The 17,986-nt window shown below is 37.8% G+C and overlaps 1 protein-coding gene across 3 annotated transcripts in view; it reads right to left on the bottom strand.

Moving 5' to 3' along the window:
* MAN1A1 (mannosidase alpha class 1A member 1) overlaps positions 1-17,986 on the bottom strand; it is a 151,803-nt gene that overhangs the window by 12,038 nt on the left and 121,779 nt on the right. For all 3 annotated transcript variants that reach the window (XM_056344518.1, XM_056344517.1, XM_056344519.1), the window contains exons 7-8: positions 16,521-16,614; positions 12,368-12,483 (exon numbers count right to left, since the gene is read on the bottom strand). In XM_056344518.1, coding sequence (XP_056200493.1) covers positions 12,368-12,483; positions 16,521-16,614 — 210 coding nt within the window. The remainder of the gene's footprint in view (positions 1-12,367; positions 12,484-16,520; positions 16,615-17,986) is intronic.

The following is a 17,986-nucleotide window of genomic DNA, read 5'->3' as shown; positions in this document are numbered from 1 at the left end:
TCTACTTTGAGCAATTTTGGGTAATTTCACTTTTAATGGTCATTAGCCATCGCTTCAGGTTCCATACTTCCCATTTTAATTCTGACTTAAAGGATGTGGTTATTGATATAACTTCATGCCACTTATATGCAAACATAACTCATATTCTAAACGCCTGACTCAACGAGTGCATTGAATGATATTAGGGCTCTGACTCTATATGGTATTCCCAAAGTCCCATGAGTTTTCCATCCCAAACTCAATTCCTCTGTAGTTATCAATCAGGAGTAGGGTCTCACTGTGATTTCTGGAAAAAAAACCCAGGCAGGATAAAAATACACTAATCTCCTAGAGAGAATTAGAAGTTGGTGCTGTTAGCAATGTATGGTCATTGATCACAAAATCCAGGACAACAACCTTCCCTTGTGGAAGGAACAGAACTAAAACAATAGAGGAGATGCAGAAGAGCATGTTAATTAGAAGCCCACACCGAAAGTAGGCTATTACTCTTTAAGTGGTAATGGAGAGGAGATGAACAATGCTATCATACATTCAGTTATCCAGCAGTGCTCTGGTTTATTCTATTGAAATCCTGAGATTCAGAAACAATACTTAATATGCATTATACAAGAGAAAAAACATGAATAAAATATCAGTACAGAGAAGTATTAACAAGAAAAAAGCCAGGATTTTAAAAAAATGTTATAAAGAGAAGGTATTGATTGTAGTTACTTCTTCCCATTTAAACATCCGTAAAGGTTGTTTTCATAAGCATGAAAAATCTGCTCTGAACTAGAAGCATCAGCAGAATAATTGTACAAGTTTTACTTACTGAGTAGGTTTGTTGTGCCAAGAATGTCACACGGAAAGCTACACCTGGTTTTCCACTAATATTGGTGCAAAGCACTTAGTAAGGATGTTTCCTGCCCAGCTCCAGACCCACTACTGGCTCAGAAAACTCAATCCCTTTGTTTTCTCCTTAATTGTATGGTTTTAGCACCAGATACCTACTGAAAGACATACCTAAATTTTACAGCTGCAGTAAACAATGAAGATTCCTGTGCTTTAAACAAATCCTGCATACTTTAACATATAAAAAGAAGAATTTAATATGAAAGGGTTAAAGTGTGAAAGCACACAACAATTTTGCGGGAAACAGCTTTCAGAATACTTAGGCATTCTGAAAAATAAGCTATGTAAAACCATGTTCAGAAATAAAAAAAACCTTTTAACTTAATGACATTTCATTAAGCCTTTCAGCATGGTAATCCCTATGTCACCAAATTAACAATTCTGGCAATAGTCGGTAACTCTACTGGTTACTTAGCAGCTGAATCAGAATTTATTTAAAAAATAAACAAATATAAAAATAGATGGATGACTAAATTTACATATATTACATTTATTTTAGTAAAAAAATAATGAAAGACAGAATGAAGTATTATTGTACCTGATGGAAATAACAGTAATCATGTACCTTCAGAACTATAGTAACTAGAGCAGAGTTGAATTTTGTACTATGAAAATGGATTCTGCGATAGCAATTAGTCTTTCAGAGTTTGCGGGGTTTTTTTCCTGTTCTCTTGGCTCAAAATTAAAGTTCAGGCCAAAAAAAGATGACTTCCACTTGGGAAATTAAAAAATTATTCTAACAAACTGGTGTCAAGAAACTAACAAATTGATGCTAACTGATGCTAAGAACGTCACAAAATAAAAATATGTTTCCAGATTGAATATTCATGTTTAGTAAAGCAAATTATCTTGGTTTTATAAATGGGTCCTATTAAGAACTAGTACATATGCCTATTAAAAAATATTTTTATTATGTAAGCATCTTATTTAAAGCTATTTCTATTACGTAGTTATTTGATATATTACAGATTCTCAAATTGCCTTGTCATACTTTTTATAACCACAGGTCCCTGAGGGCTAGATAAGACCTATACTGGTTGCATATACCTTTATTAATGGCAAGCTAGGTAACTAATCATTTCTGCCAAGACGTGAAATCCAAGTACCCTTTGATATGCTATCAGAAGCCATAAGCCCCAGTGTGCCGAACTTGCAAGTCCATCAGCACTCAGCAAATTCTTATTCTTGAAGACAGGAAAACAAACACTGTAACTTGGTAAAGCCTAATCTGCGTTTGAAGTTATATACTTATGAAGTCATAGTTTGTAGTAGTTACATGATTTAAGCAAAGTGATCTCAACCAAACAGCTTTTGTAAAGCATGAAAGGCAGCGGAGCGTCTCTTCCCAGAGGACTTGTAGCTCTTTTTGTAAGTACACCAGTGGAGCTCGCAAAACCACCGCCAGGCAGCTCACAGTGGGGCTGCCCAACTGAACCCGAGAAGTTGCTTCATGGGCCATTTTCAGTCTGAGCTAGGGAAACTGTTTTTGTCAGAACCCAGTTCCCCTTCTCTCATCACTATTCATCTGCCCTCTGACTGAGAAGAGACAGACTAACCGCTTGCCCTGAAACAACACTCTCCAAAGGCTTGCTAATGAATTTGCAGTATTAAAGTTGCATAAAGTTTGGAACAATTCCAGCATGCCATAGAAATGTTAGATTATAATGAATGTTAGGCGTGTTCCGCTTGTTTCAGGATCTCAACATAAAAAAGAAAGTTGTTTTAAAAAAAATCAGCATACTTAGAAAGCCTTAAAAATGTAGATGCTTTTGATCTTAAAAAAAAATGTATCTCCTGCATGAGTTAAACACATAAAAGAAACTCCCCAACGTTAACTATTGATAAATGCATTCACTGAAATTTTGAACTCCTGTATCAATAACAGTATTTGCAGCACTAAGACACAGTAAAACCTTCCTTTTCCCCACAAGTCCAACCTAACTATAGTTTAATTTCAGAATTTACTTCCAAATATTGTTAAAGCACTACTTCTGGAATGTATAATGTCTGTAAAATGAATTTGTATAATAAAATTTTTTCAAAGTAAACAATAAACAAAAATCAGTACTCTTACAATTATCAATTCTGAATCTATACCCAAACTGCCAAAGTGCCATATATCATCCATCTATTGGAAATTCACAAAAACGCTATTCACATTCTAAATATTTTTGTGGTTATAATATAATGGTATGTACTTCTGTAAGCAGCACATCAAAATATTTTTCAGTGAGTTTCACAAGGTTTGTAAGTGCCATCAGGCTGTATTGAACTTTCTGAAAGACATTCAGTTTCTAAATAAACTTGAGGTTCAGAGCAGGACTAAATCACTGGCGGGAATATGTGGGCAATTGTTTTAAGTATAAAAACTTGAATGCAAAGTTGAGAAAGTACTAGGATGAGGAAGAAATACTATCAGTTTAAATGAAGATATAAGGGTCTCCAAACATGAGTGGTAGGGTGGAAAGGCGTTACAATCCCATAGGGAAATGCTACTTGCTCTCTGCAGTGCTGCGGGCACAGTTCTGCCAGGGAAATCAAGTTACTAAACCAAGTTGTTATAAAAGGAGAATAGGTAGTGTGGTGACAAGGATCCACCCAAATGAAAAGCCCTGTTTGGTAGACTTAATTCAGAATTTCACACTTGGAATTCATTTACTTTTATCCTGATATAATTATCACACTTAAAAAAGACACATTTATTTGAGCTGCAGCTCTATTACAGCTTGGTCCCCACCTATGAATAACTCCTTCCTGCACCGCTTGCACATCAGGTGGTGTCATATTTATCACTATAGAGATTATTATTTAATTTTACTGTAATAAATATTGTCAGTACAAACCAATATACAGAATCTGCAAATAATCAAAAAAGCTAGAAGAACGTTGTCTTTGATTAGCTGAAAATCCATTATTGATGGACAATTGTCTGGAGCTGGTATAGTAAATGGACATTTCATTTTACTTTTTTCCAGAATGTGTTTCTGCAATTCAAATAGTAATTTCTTCCTTTCCACCAAAGTAAAGAAGAGAGACTGTGCAACCTAAAAGGTTGCAAAAAAAAAAAAAAAAAAAAAAAAAAAAAAAAAAAAAAAAGTGGCTGTAAATGTCTGTTCCCAAAGGGAGCAACCTGGAAGTGACCAAAAACCAAACCAAACCAACCAAACAAAAAACAACAACAAAAAATTGAGACAACCTGATTTTTTGACTGTAGTGGACAAAAAAGGAGAGGAAGGAAAGGCAACTAAAGGAAAATAAACATTTGCCAGATATTTCAAGAAATAAATTTACTACATGTAAAGCTGATACGGCATATGGTTTGTTGCATACATACAAGCTCTTACAGACAGCTGATATGATTCCTGGCAATTTATATTTTTTTCATGTTCTTATGTAAGGCTCTGCTTATTGTCCTTGCTGCAATAAAGCCTTTGGCTTTATCTTCCATCTTGTGGGAAATTATTCCTTCTATAAAACAACTGTAAAAATGCTTGAGCACTCAATTAGAAGCATTAATAACAGTCCCTTTTACAGTTTGACTTGTGACTGAAGTGCACCTTGTATTACTCCTGGCATCTTTCTTATGGATTTGCACGTTAAAAATTATGCCCTTGCCTATCTGTCACATTGAAAGAACTGTAATGAATAAGACATTCGGAATTGCTTAGCTTACAGGATTGCAAATTGTACGTGTGCCTAATCTCTGTTATTGACAGCACAAAAGAGAAACTCTTCAGTTTTTCCCAACCCGATATCCTCCCCCTCCTGCCCCCCTTCTTAAGACGATATGTTTTGTGTTCTCTGCTTAACAGCCTGTCCCTTAACCTTCGCGTTATACTGCCCGTCCTTACTACCCTCACAAAATAAAGCAGAACTGAACCCTGCCAATAAATACCCATTTTCTTTCATTCAGTTCTTCACTCCTTTAAGCCTTTCACACAGCTTAAATGCTGTTTTCAACACCCCCTTCCTCAATCCCTGACTTGATTTTGGGATTGGGAAGTCCTTAATTTATCATTTGAGTTGTTCGGGATGTTGAACTGGATTGTTTATAGAGAAACAGAGGATACAGAACTGAAGTCATCTCACCGTCCAAACGAGTAAAAAACTGCTATCAACAAGCTTACGTTTCATAGAGGGTATCCTCTTGGTGGATTACGCTGACAGGTAATCAAAATATTAACTGAGATGCCTACAGAGCACAGATGGAGGCTTCTCAGGAAAAATGTTCTGCAACTCAAAGTTTCTCAATTCAAAATAAAAGTGCCACAAAAAAAGTTAACTCTGCTAAAAGAGCAGGGATAACAAACTGCAAACCTCAAAATGCAATGTAAAACTGCAGTTCCACTTCCTCTAGCACTTAGGCATTTTACCTCTCCTTTTACAACAACTGTCTAATTATGATTAATGAATTTCAATGACTTCTGATGTTTTAACACAAAAACCAGGTGTTTCGTTTCCCACCTCAAGATGTCACTGCAGCTAGAGAGAAAACTGTCTTGCAAGTCATAGTTAAGTATTTCCATACCTTAATAAATTTGAAACTTCAAAAATATGATCCTGGTTCTAAATTTCCAGGGTTTAATAATGTTTGTTTGGGGGATAATTACAAGTCTGCAGGATTCTTTACAACAAAGCACTATAAATTAGCTCAGTTCAAAATTCTAATATATTTTTCTTCCCCTAGGAATCTTCTTCATAAACAGTATTTTCATGATTTGAAGCAACAGTGAGTATGAAAGAGGATTCTACCATGTGATATGTCCAATAATTCAAAGATGTATAATGTCAATTGCTTGCTTATTCATTTTATTATTTACGGCTTTCACCAATACATTTTATTGCTTTGAAATGGCACACAGCAGGCAGGGCTGTGCATTTATAAGTCAATTGCCTGTTTTCTTCACTTTAAGTTACTTCCCTCATGCTTTCACTGTTGAGCTCATCTAATGCAATAAATACTTTTCTTCAGCAATCTTTATAATTTATCAAATTTATTGTTCATCCAAAATTCCAATGAGTTTAAGATTTGCATTTTTTCCATTATTATTGCTGTTTTGGAGATGGCAGAAAACCATGGCACTTCTTTTTTTAAATGTTATTTATTAGTTGATTCTGCTTGCTTAAATATCCTTCATACAGGATTTAAATATGTATTACAAGATGCATGAAATGTGAAAACATACAGTCAGAAAAAGGACAGAATAGGAAGGTCAAGTTCTTGTTAACAATTTATTTAAATACTTCTGCCATCTTCTTACCCTGAGATCCTCACTGCTCTCTAAACTGTGCTTGAAAAAACCAAAATCTGAACAAAGAAGAATGTTCATTTGTTTAAACACAATAGATAAGAATGTTTTGAAAGCAATAAGGCACTTACTGCTTTTGGACTTAGGATGTGTTATACAGACAAGCTGACATGTGAAATGAAATACGAATACCTAAATTTTTAAAATGGAAACATTGGCAACATTTAACTACTATGATACCTATCCATCTGATCACTAAAAGGATGATTAATTTCTAGGGGAAAACTGATAATTAACTTTTGTCTGAAGATCCATTTTTCCCGCCCCTTGTATACATCTGTTAGAGTCTCTAAGAGCACCAATGCTCTTGCACTAAATGTACTTAATGCTGTCTGCTACCAGAAGGCTAGTTTTAGTCACATGCCTAAAACAGTATTGAAAGAATAGCATGAATCAAAGCAAGTAATTCTTAAAATGTTATATTATATATTTCCTGAAAATTCTAGAATAAATATCTATCACTCCTGACAAGCTTTTTTCTGTCAAAAAAGGAAGGGAAAACAGCACAAGTAGTAAGGAAACAGCTGCTCTGAGAACAAGAGCAAAGCCATGAGCAAAAAGGGGACAATTTCTGTCGCAGGACTTTTTAGTTAAAATCCTCCTTAAAGAGTTCTAAGACCATTATATCTTGCTGTTTCTCCTGACAGTCCATAAGCAAGCAAACTTTTTAGTAAGTACTTTCTATAGTCCAAAACATTGACATCGTGCAGCTATAAGTATGTTATCAACAATTTAAAAATCTGCAGAAGCCTGTCTTTAGTCTTGATCCTTTCTGTAAGCAGTTGTAGAGAGCCTCAAAACTCCTGTCAAGAGGGGAAATATACTGAAGGAATAAAAAAGAGCAGCAAGTCCTCTGGATGTTCTCGTCTGTTAAGCGTAATGAATCTTGTGTTCCTACATAATGCAGCTATACTATCGCTACGTGCAGAACACCAGTGCAGCTGGGTGATAAATATTTTAAACATGACAGCTGACAAAAGATGTAAATAAACTGCCTGTTTAGTAATTTTTACACATTCAAGTTATAGGCCATACCTTCTCCCCTGCCCCCCCAAATGTATGTAGGGGGAATACTGCGTTCCCTCTACCAACTCTTTCCTTGTAAGACAGGCTCCCACTGCAGCACCCTGCCTCCTCTACTTACGTGTTTCCTTCAATGCCAAGAAGTTCTCAAGTACTGAATGTTCAAATCATTAATAGATTTTTGGCTTTACCCAGTATGACAAACTGTTCTAATTGAGTTGTTGCAGTTCTGTCATTGTCCACATCAGTTATGTAGTTTTTAAGATCACTATGATCACAAAGCAAACCACTTCAAGCAACTTAATGGAAACTGCAATCAGCACAGACCAACCACCAGACTGTCACCACACTCAAATAGACTCTCAGGAAACTCTGGAGATGAAAAGGGCCTATCTGCCAATATCATGTTTTCAGTTTGCTAATAACACTTTGTTCTCTCCCTCATTTCAATGAGAAAGGAATCTGCATGGATTTGTTCTATTTATCTGAAAGGCTGAAATCTTGACAGCTCTTAAAAATATTCACTACTTAATGCTGACAATTAAATATCCCCACCCACCCCCCCCAAAAAAAAAATAAAAATCAGAGCCATAGAGCTTCCTTTGGCAGAGTACAAACTGAGTAAATCAAGGCTAGTCTAAAAAGTTAGCAATGTGAAAAAAAGAAAAAAACTACAAAAAAATATTAAAAAGTGATCCTATACATTTTCTGTTGTGAATACTCAAAATCCTGAGGCCAAAAATTACGTTTTCACCTTTTGATACCCACAAAAGGTTACTGCGTTCTTTAGCCATGCAACCCAGGCTAGCAGCAGGCTGGCTGCAGTTGAAATTTGGCAGAGAGCAGCCCTGGCACTGCTTCACAACACCTATACTTTTTGCTACATCCATTGTTTCTACTTCCACACGCTAGGTTCTCCAGAGATCACTCGTTTTCTTGTTACAATCTTCTGAGCAGTTTTTACCCAGTCAGAGAAATTAAACAATCTAAATGTCTAAAAGTAAACTCCCCTGTCTAAAGGTAAAACTGCAGATCACGGTGGCTTTACCTCTCAGATACCAGAGGGCCACCGAGGGCTGTACTGAACCAAGCTGCTTGGGAAGGGCTGGCAAGGGATTCTCCCTCTTTAAGTTCCTCTGGGCTGAGCTACTGCTCTCCTTACAGCCTTTAGGTATGCCACTTCTCTAGAAACACACTGAGGAGGGGATGAAGGCAGCATCAGAAAGAGGAAGAAGAAATATTTAAGGTGCAGAAAGCTTGCAGCAGTGGCCATAAATAAATGTAACGTGAAAATTTGGAAAAGATACCTCGTCATCAGACACCAGGTGTGAGACAACCTATTAACAGGAGTAGTGGGAAAATTGCCCTTCAACTTAGAAAATGAGGGCTGACACGTTCAAGAGGGGAGGATTTCATGCAGTTGCATGTGACACTGCTGTTGCTAGACTGGATATAAGTGAACCCACAAGGTCCATTTTCATTCTGAATTACCATGTTCTCTTACTAAACCTACTCAGTTGTGTCTCAGAGATCAGCTGCGTTATCTGAAAAGAGTGGGATGGTTCCTCTCTTGGGTACTTGCAAAGACTGATAGATCATTCTATGGGCAGTTACATCCTCAAAATATGATTAAAAGCTGAATACATGTTTGTTCTGTACCTAAATGTTGCATGCTATCCATTGTAATCAGTTTAAGAAGATCTCTTACTTCCTGTATTATGTGAAGCAGGACATTATATGCATTGCTTTTCAAAAGAGAAAAATAACTTACATTAAAAATACATTCACTTGTCTTTTTGTGCAAATTCTAGAGTTTACGAATCCCCCCTGACAGCCTTATAAATACATTCATATTATGCTCTGGTATTCAAAATAACACTATCTCTGTCCCTTTTCCCATAAGAAATAAACTCCTCTTTAAATGGCGTCAGCCAAATACCCATCTTATTCAAGGCAAGCAGAAAAAGTTTTTAAATCTAGTTTGACATCTTAGTTATTACTTTTAACTTAAGCCATAAAACAATCTATGGGTGCTACAAAAATTCTAATAGAAAGAAGTCTTTGTTTTTAATATGAGTTACAGAAAAATGTAAGAAATAACCCCAAAGCTTCATCTAAATAAATTTCAGCTTTTCACAGTGAACTATAACTCGTCATATATTCTCATTTGTGGTTTCTGGATAGCGGATAATATTGATTTAGGCATCAGACCTTCACATTGCTCTTTCAGAATTTGGTGGGTATGTGCTGAACTGAACGGCCAGGAATAATCATGCTCTTCCCTTTGGCGTAGTCTTAAAAAGATTCTGAAAGTGTCAGGGGAAATTTATCTAAGAAAATACGAAGCAGACTCGGAATGCCCAAACTATGTAGGCTTAGTCATAAAGCAAGACTGCAGCTTGGGCAGACACTTAAATTAGCTTTAATTTAGATAAGTAAGGGATCGATAGCAATAAAGCCAATATCAGGATGGATTGCAAAACAGGCTAGTTACTCTGGAGAATAACCCGACATCTCAATGGGGCCCAAGCACTCTGCAGTTTCGGTGAGACTGCAACTTCCCCGCTGTTTTCTGAACAAGCTACGTGACAACATCCAACTGTACCTCCACACGCTGCGTATACACTTTCAGCTTGGGTACAGATGTACCTCGGTATAGAAAACAGAGAACATGAACACCATCACTCAGAAAATACTGGAAATAGCATTCAGCCAGCAGCACGGTGAATCCTAGCACACATGCAGCGATCATTCAGCCCTCTCAAACGCTGATACTCTGGACAGACATAACGCTTGGGCTGCTTAAGAGCTAGTACTACTAAAAATATTAAGATAATAGGTACTTTAAGTCTAGTCATATACAGCAGAGCTCAGACCCTGCCGTTGATATTGCCACATGCGGTGCTGCTGCTGACTGGGCAGTTCTGCTCCCCCAGCTCAACCCCGAGCAGGGAGAAGTGGCTGCCCAGTGTGGTGGCCATCACCACTTCTGCTCCCTGTGGGGACCTCAGGAGCCTAAGACAACTTTTGTACCCGAGGAGCTTGTTATCCTGGTGTAGCTAATGTGTGAGTTTAAACAAAGCCACGCTGCCGCACTCCATACGGACTCCCCTCGGAGCACTCCTGGCCCTCTTTCCCGATGACCAGGCACCAGCAGGCAGCTCTCCACCCGCTGGGCGGTGTGGGCTGGCTCGGGGCGGGGGGCAGGCACACTGACCCTGTGCAGCTGACACGGGATGGGACACCCGCTCACGGGGCATAAGGCAAGAGGAGCTTCCTGACGTACCTCACTCCAGCTGTGCTCAAGTCAGGGGATGGGGAACCTTCAGCCTTAGTTGGGGCAGCCCAGCGCTGGCCATCAAGGCACTGGGCTCTCCTGGGCTCTCTGTTGTCAATTGGGATCAATGTGCCCCTGCTGCTCCCCAGCAGAATGGGAGGCACTTGCTGTCCTGCCAACAAGGGTGATGGTCACACCACAACTGGGATAGGCTACCTGAGGTGGTTTCCAGAACAGCTGTACTAGCAAACCCACCTTTTTTTTACTGCATGCTTGTATGCACTAGTGCTTACCCTGTGTAAGACTGTCTTTAGAAGAAAAAACCTGATGTTATTAAGACAGTGGGAGTAGAAGACTAGAAGCAGCTTTGAGGTGTTTCCAAATGCCTTCCGTGGCAAGATGAATTGATACTGTATTCTCAGACACTTTGTTCTCTCTTTTTGGCTGCCAACCTAATGGCTGAGCTATTACAGTATCACTGTTCTTATATTATAGGCCCGAATGCACTTAAACCTGATTTAAAATCCACCTTTTGCTCTGAAGCTGAAACCACGTTAGCTGTGAAAATGAGGCTGACTGCATCCAAATCTGCACTTACAAAATTAAAGGCTGGATTTTCTTAGCAGAGGATATTTGGCCGTCAAATTTACTACCACCAGAGATCACACTCTCCCTTAAATCATTACATATGACTTAAATCATTGCATATGACTTTTCTCTCTCATGAAAAAAAAAAAAAAAAAAAAAAAGAAGATACTTGCAATAAGCCAGGGCTGTATTCTTTTAATGCCACCCCTTTTTGTGGTATGGGAAGTAAAAGGAGACTTATGTCTCTTCCCTAGGGACAGCGTATTTCCAGATGTACAAAAGAATTAGCAGATACTGCTTAGCATCTTGAAGCCTTGTCTGCAGAGGCACTGTACATACATAGAGTTACTAACAGATAAAAGTTCTGACCCTAGAGAGCTTCCAGTCAAAACAGATGAAAGGATGGGGAAAAAAGAAGTAATATTATCCTCTTTTATATGTATATATATATCTCTGAAAGCAAAGAACCAAGAAAATAGGTCATTTGCCCAAGACTGGAAGGAAAGTCTGTAAATATGAATTTAAACTTAATACTTCTCAAACCTCAATCTGGTGTCATAAAACCATTATTTCTCCCAAAACAGCATATTAAGGAAGTAGCATCAATAACAAAGCAAATTGCATATCAGAAGGATCGTAAATAAAATACCGCATAGATATGTAAGTATGAACAGTTCTGATTTTTGAAAACTTTCTCTTGTGTCCAATTTGAATAACTGGCTGTTTCACAGAAGCTGGCAAATAGATGCCTCTTGTAACAAAAAGTCATTGTGCAACAAAAAAAATCTATTTTCACTTGTAATTATCTACCATAATATATTGAACCCTGTGTTGACCACAATCAAAATATTCTAATGGCTGAAATATGAGGTCAAAACACAAGACAGGAACTCCCTCCTGGATATAAGGAAAGAGGACAAAAGGAATATATTTAGGAAAGACTGAGGAAAAAAGAACTGAATTTCTACCTAAGAGCTACTTATAGATGTATTTTTTTGTTGTGTATTGTATACTTTTCTGCTCCAGTATTGGAGAGAACTGACTGTATTGCAGTTGGAAAACAAATAGCTATATTTCAAGACTTTCCCCATTCCCAGCGTCTGTATTCCTCTAGCATTTATATTTGATGAAGCCTTTTTAAAAGAGAAACTAATTCTTTAAAAAACACACACTGTGGTGGCAAAGATATAAATCTCTCACATTGTCCCCAGTACCTGTCTCTCTAGGATTATTATAGATCAGATTATTATGGAAAGGAAGATTTAAATATCTTACTTACCTGAACAGCATCATAATACATTTTCTTGCCTTCTTCATCTGTCTTGTCCGACATCAGCCATGCCTTGAGCAAATATTCATAAAAGCTATCCCCAAGCCCTCCAATGGAGACGTGATCTTAAGAGGGAAGAAAGAGATTGAACAGCAATTTCATCTTCAGCCTGGACAATAAAATACAATTACAATTTCAAACAGGGAATTTAATGATCTCTTCCTACAACAATCTTCGATAAATGCAAACCTGGAAACTCAGGAAAAACTTAACTGGTATATAGAGAGAATTATTTCTTTAATTGCTTTTTCATCAAGCTAAAGCATCATAGTTACCTAATATTCACATCGTGCCACAGGAGTTCACGGCAAAGCAACAAGAATTTATATGTTTAACATCTAATTCATGTAGTCTATCCCACACAAAAATCTGTTAATCTGAGGGGTTTTTATTCTAAAAACAGGGAAAAAAGTAGAATTAATTAATGCCCCATTTAAGTCACTTTCTAAATAAGGCCAAAATATTTTAGCTCCTTACTGCGGACTTGAATTTCAGGTTATTTAATGGTATTTCAAAATGCTGACCCATATGTTTTAAAATAATACTACATTTTTGAATATCTGGCTGCTCTCAGAGCTCAGCAGTCGTTCTGGAAGGAAAAAAAAAAAAAAGAAAAAAAAGAAAAAAAAAAAAAAAAAAAGAGTGCCACATCTACACAGGATTACTGCTATCACATTGCTTTATTCTGCCCTGCACTTACAGATGCTGTGATTATTTAACTACACACATTTCGGACATGACCCTGCAAACACTAGCACCACACAAGTCAGACTGTTTGATGTCAGTTGCACCAGTGATGTGAAAGTGATGCTCTCAGCTGCTTGCAGAAGGTTGCACTCACTTGCTGTCCTAAGAGGAGCCTAAAAAATTCCTGGCTAAATTTTAATGGGCTATCACAATTTCAGCATAGATTGCCGTAACACTACTACAATTATATGTGTGTGTGTGTATAAAAGTGTGTGTGTGTGAAGTGTTTCTCTAAGCTCCATTAAACTAAGAACACTAGCTAGAGGTTTTCTTTTTGAAGTTGGCGCTGCCTGGTAACATTAAGGAATTTGGCATTTATCAAGCCTTCACTGAAAAGTTTTCAAAGTGCTTTATCTACTCATGTATAATCGTTAATTTTACAGTGAGGAAGGGGTCTGCTAATTTGACTCAAGACATCCAGGGTGGAGATGTGGTTACATATATCACACAGCAAGCCCATGAGTCATACTGCAAAATTCTGGGCATGAGAAAAGCAAAACATGCATGGAGTAATCCAGGCTTGTAAAGTGAGATGCAGAAGGGTTAGTGGTACAGAGCTCACACTTCCCAACACCTAACTCTGATCTTAGCCTCAAAGTTATGCCTCTGTTGGTGGAATTCAAAAGAACACAGATATTTTATTTTTAAACTCCTTATTTTAAACTCTTCTAACGGAATACCTCCTTTCACCTTCTGAATAGGTTGCAAAGCCATGCAAATGTAGAAGATAAATTTTGAATAGAAAAAAGGGTATTAACAGTGCCTTTTCCCTCCACTAGACTGTGACATAAATAGTTTAGTTTTCCAAATGTATCCTGTCCCTTTGCCTAACTAATACATTGTACCATGAAACCTCGGTTATAAATGGCTTTCCCCCACCCCAGCTCCTCTTTTGAATGAGATATATTAAATTTCTGGAAAGAATACACCATTTATTTAATTAAATGTTCATGATCCAAAAGGAAAAGAGGCTTCTTAAAAAAATGGGAACATTTTCTATGATCGAAGGCTGATCTTTGAACAGCAGCATTTAAATGACCTTTACGGTTTCCTAAATAAATTACCATAGAAACCTCTGACATTTGCAAACTAAATAGCACAAGCACAGTTTCATCAATAATAAGCCCTGTTATTATATACATTATTGCAGTAGACAAATCCAATTGATGCACGCTGCGGCAAATCACTGTCAGTTTACTGTCAAAATAACAAGGGCTAAATGAATTTACAGGAACAATGGCAGTGATCCAGCAGTGTCCTTCACAGTTACAGCACTACTAGAGAAGAAATGTTCAGAAACCATTCCTCCCTCCCCACTTGATGTGTGAGAAAGAATACTTCTGTCTTGTACCAATCAAGAGTCTAAGTCAATTTTTTTTTCCTGTTGTAATCAACTGAAAACAGCCTAGAAGAGCAATCTCAAATAAAACATCCCTCAAGTCTTACATTCTGATCTGCTATGGGAAAAAAAAAATAATAAATCAGTGTCTGCAAACAGAGGCAACTGAAATGGAAGACACAACATGATGGAATTTGCTTTTGATGCTTCAGAATGCTAAGGGCTGACCTGCATCACCATCCGCATCCATCATTCGCATGTGCAGGAAGCGATTTCTTTGTTAACACTACATCCTATTGGAAAGCAAAGCTTGTATAAACTGTAACTTTTCCTGTGCACACCAACAAAAACTAGCAATTAATGTGAGCGAGGAGTATGTAAGACACAAATATATTAATATACGGAAATGGCAAAGGCCATAAGGCAGAGTAAATATTTGACTGCTTTAAAATAAATTAGACAAAGCCACTAATGGTGTCAGCTACTAGAAAGACCTGCTCTCATGCAGCTCACCAAAAAGCTGTGTTTCTGTGGCTGACAGAAGCCGAGCAGGGAAGTAACTGGCCCTGGCTCACAGATGCTGAGTGGCCTTCTAACCAAACCCTGTTCCTACTGCTGTAGGATCAAGACTTCCAGTGGGACGTTTCAATGTTTTACAAAGCTGTGCTAAACAAACATGGATAACAAGCGGGTATACATCTCTCATATCTGTAAGTGGAAGTTAGAGTTTATACCAACATGCCAACTGGAGTTGATGGTTATGTATGCTGGGCTGCCACAGGCCTTGTGACATGGTGACCTGAAGGAAGCCATCACAGGGTAGCAGACTAGAAGGCTTTTTAAAATGACAAGCACACTTCTAATTCATAAAGGGAAATGGCATTTGCCTTGATGGGACAATACAACTGAGCAGCACCACCTTTTTGGACATCTCTTTAATTCAAAGAGTGAAATAAAGCATTCAGAAAACTCTTTTATTCAATAAAACACTTGCTCTTTGCCTTTGTGAAAGTTCTCTTACCCATCCAGACTGTAGCCGGTTCCATAAGGACTCCAGAACCTCACTTCCACCTTAGCTGCATCCTAAACAATTATATTCAAAAACTTCTTCAGTCCTTTCCCTCCCTTGTATTGTCTAACCAGCTCCAACACCGGTAATCTACAGGACCATCTCATCTGTGTGTGTCTTTTCAGGCCAAGACAGCATATCTTGCTTTTTTTCTTTCAATAATGTAGGGAGGAAAAAATATGAGAACATTGAATCACATGAATGGGATGGTGGTAGACTGAATCTAAGAAGGGCAAAGTGCAAAAGAAGTAGGGGCTCTAGAATCGTGACCCTGCACACTATGTAGGCTTTGAACAGGTTATGAAGATCGGAGAAGGCAAAGTACAAGAAAGGTCTCAATCATCAGGAAGGGTCTAAGAAGATCAAATACGTCAAGCATTTTATTTACTCTCTCCCTTCTAATCTTGGTCCAGAAATGGTTCCAAGGGGATTAATGCCATGACACAGTTCTGTTTAGTTTGCTTCCTCAGTTGTTGGCATTAAAATTCAACAGAAATCACAGCTAGTATTAACTGGAAAGATTTGTTTGATTTTTTATTTTTTTTTATCTTCAGTAGAGCCACACCGCTCTAAAACATAGAATTTGATTCAGGCAAGCTGATAATGTTTCCTTAAACATCTACTTTAGAAAACACTTTATATTTTTGAATAGAAGACTTTTGTAGTCTACAAATTCCCTTCCAAACGGATACATATTCAGACATTTCCCTGCTTGCATAAGCCATACTGAAAGATCAAAAAAAGGACGGCAAGTAGGATTATTATTTTTATATTTGTAGTATTTGTTACTTTGTATAGAACCTCAGATATAATGTGAGCTTTTATACTTTACGAAGTTCTTTATATATATATATATACAAAACCCATAACAATGGTTGAAAGAGGTTAATGACTGCAAACAGCACACTGATAGACAGGTCACAGTACCAAAGAAGTGATCTACTTACGCTGGCCCCATTGGCCGCTGCTTGGATTTAGATAGTTGGGGTAAAGGCCCTCTGGTTTATCCAATCGATTTAGAACTTTTCGAATATTCATTACCTGTTGGAAGGGTACAAAACACTGAGCACTGATCCATTTTCCCCCCACAAAATAAAACAGCGCGGGCACAAAAGTCTTACATTGCAAATATGCCTAAAAATAAAAAAAAAAATAGTCTTATTCAACACATATACCTGAATACTTCTGTGCAATCATATTACTATTAAAAAAGATCTCTAAGCTGATATCATCATATAAATGAGCTCCTCAAAACCTCTGGAGTTTCTCTGTCAAGTATCAGTAATGAAACAACACAACAGAAGCAAGCTCCGAAGCTCAGGACTTGCCATACAGTGTATCTCACCCCTCCACAGGACACTGAAATTCATGGAGGCTAGTTGCCTTAACTAAGCTCAGCCACTTCAGCACGATGTTCCTCATATACCCAAATCAGAAATGCTATTAAATATTAAGCCTATCACCTAGTTCAGATGCAGAAGAGAACAGTTTTGCCTGGAAAGGAGAGAGTACTGCTGGAACTGAGATTCATACAAGCAGCTTGCCCAGCAAGAGCCCACGCAGCCCTGAGCACTCCACTGGCACTGTTAAGGAGCTTGCTACAAATGAGAGGCCCAGGGAAACAATTACAGCCCAGATGCTCTGCAGCTGGATTCACCCAGCAGCACAATCCATTGCAGAGCACATGAAATTATTTATACTGAATTTTAACATTCACAAAAAAAAGCAAATGGAGCAACTTGGGAGAATGAAGATCCTGAGCACCACAGACCAGAAATCATAACAAAAAAGTACTGACAGGTTCATTATAACACCCTGCATGCTTAGAGATCAAGTGAGCTAGCTGCTGAGAAAGAAGATAAATTAACTTACACCAAGCCACAGAAGGGTTTCTGTTGTACACAAACTGCCTTCTGCAATGTTGACACTACATTGCTAACAGTCATTGCACAAATGCAGACTGCAACGAGTCCTAGACCACATTTAATGAATTCTTCCATGCAAAGCTTATGCTTATGTTTCTTCTTTTTTATCAAGCATACCAGCCCTGGAATGGATTGCCTTGGAGGGCTGTGGAATTGCAATCTCTAAAGGGTTTTAAGAGCAGCTTACACACACAGATTTCCAGCATTTTGCAGCTATAGCTTGATGCCACTTTGGAAGAGAACCATAGGCTAGGATTTTTAATATACATACTTTCATCATACTTTAATTGTCTCTTAGTAGAACAGATGTTATACATTAAATTACCATAAATGTCAAAAGATAATTAAGTTTTCTAGTATGTCTGTTTCTGGCTGTTTCTTGGTGCTGTCACACTCCCCATCCTTCCCCCACAGTTCAGATTTGTTTAAGAGAAACTCTATCTTCAAATTCACCTCTAAATACATTAAAATCCCTAACTGTTTGTTTC

The sequence above is a fragment of the Falco biarmicus genome, chromosome 6 (assembly GCF_023638135.1).
Source record: "Falco biarmicus isolate bFalBia1 chromosome 6, bFalBia1.pri, whole genome shotgun sequence".
Taxonomy (NCBI): Eukaryota; Metazoa; Chordata; class Aves; order Falconiformes; family Falconidae; genus Falco; species Falco biarmicus.
The sequence above is the reverse complement of the archived record's forward strand: the minus strand, read 5'-3'. Positions and strand labels throughout refer to the sequence as shown.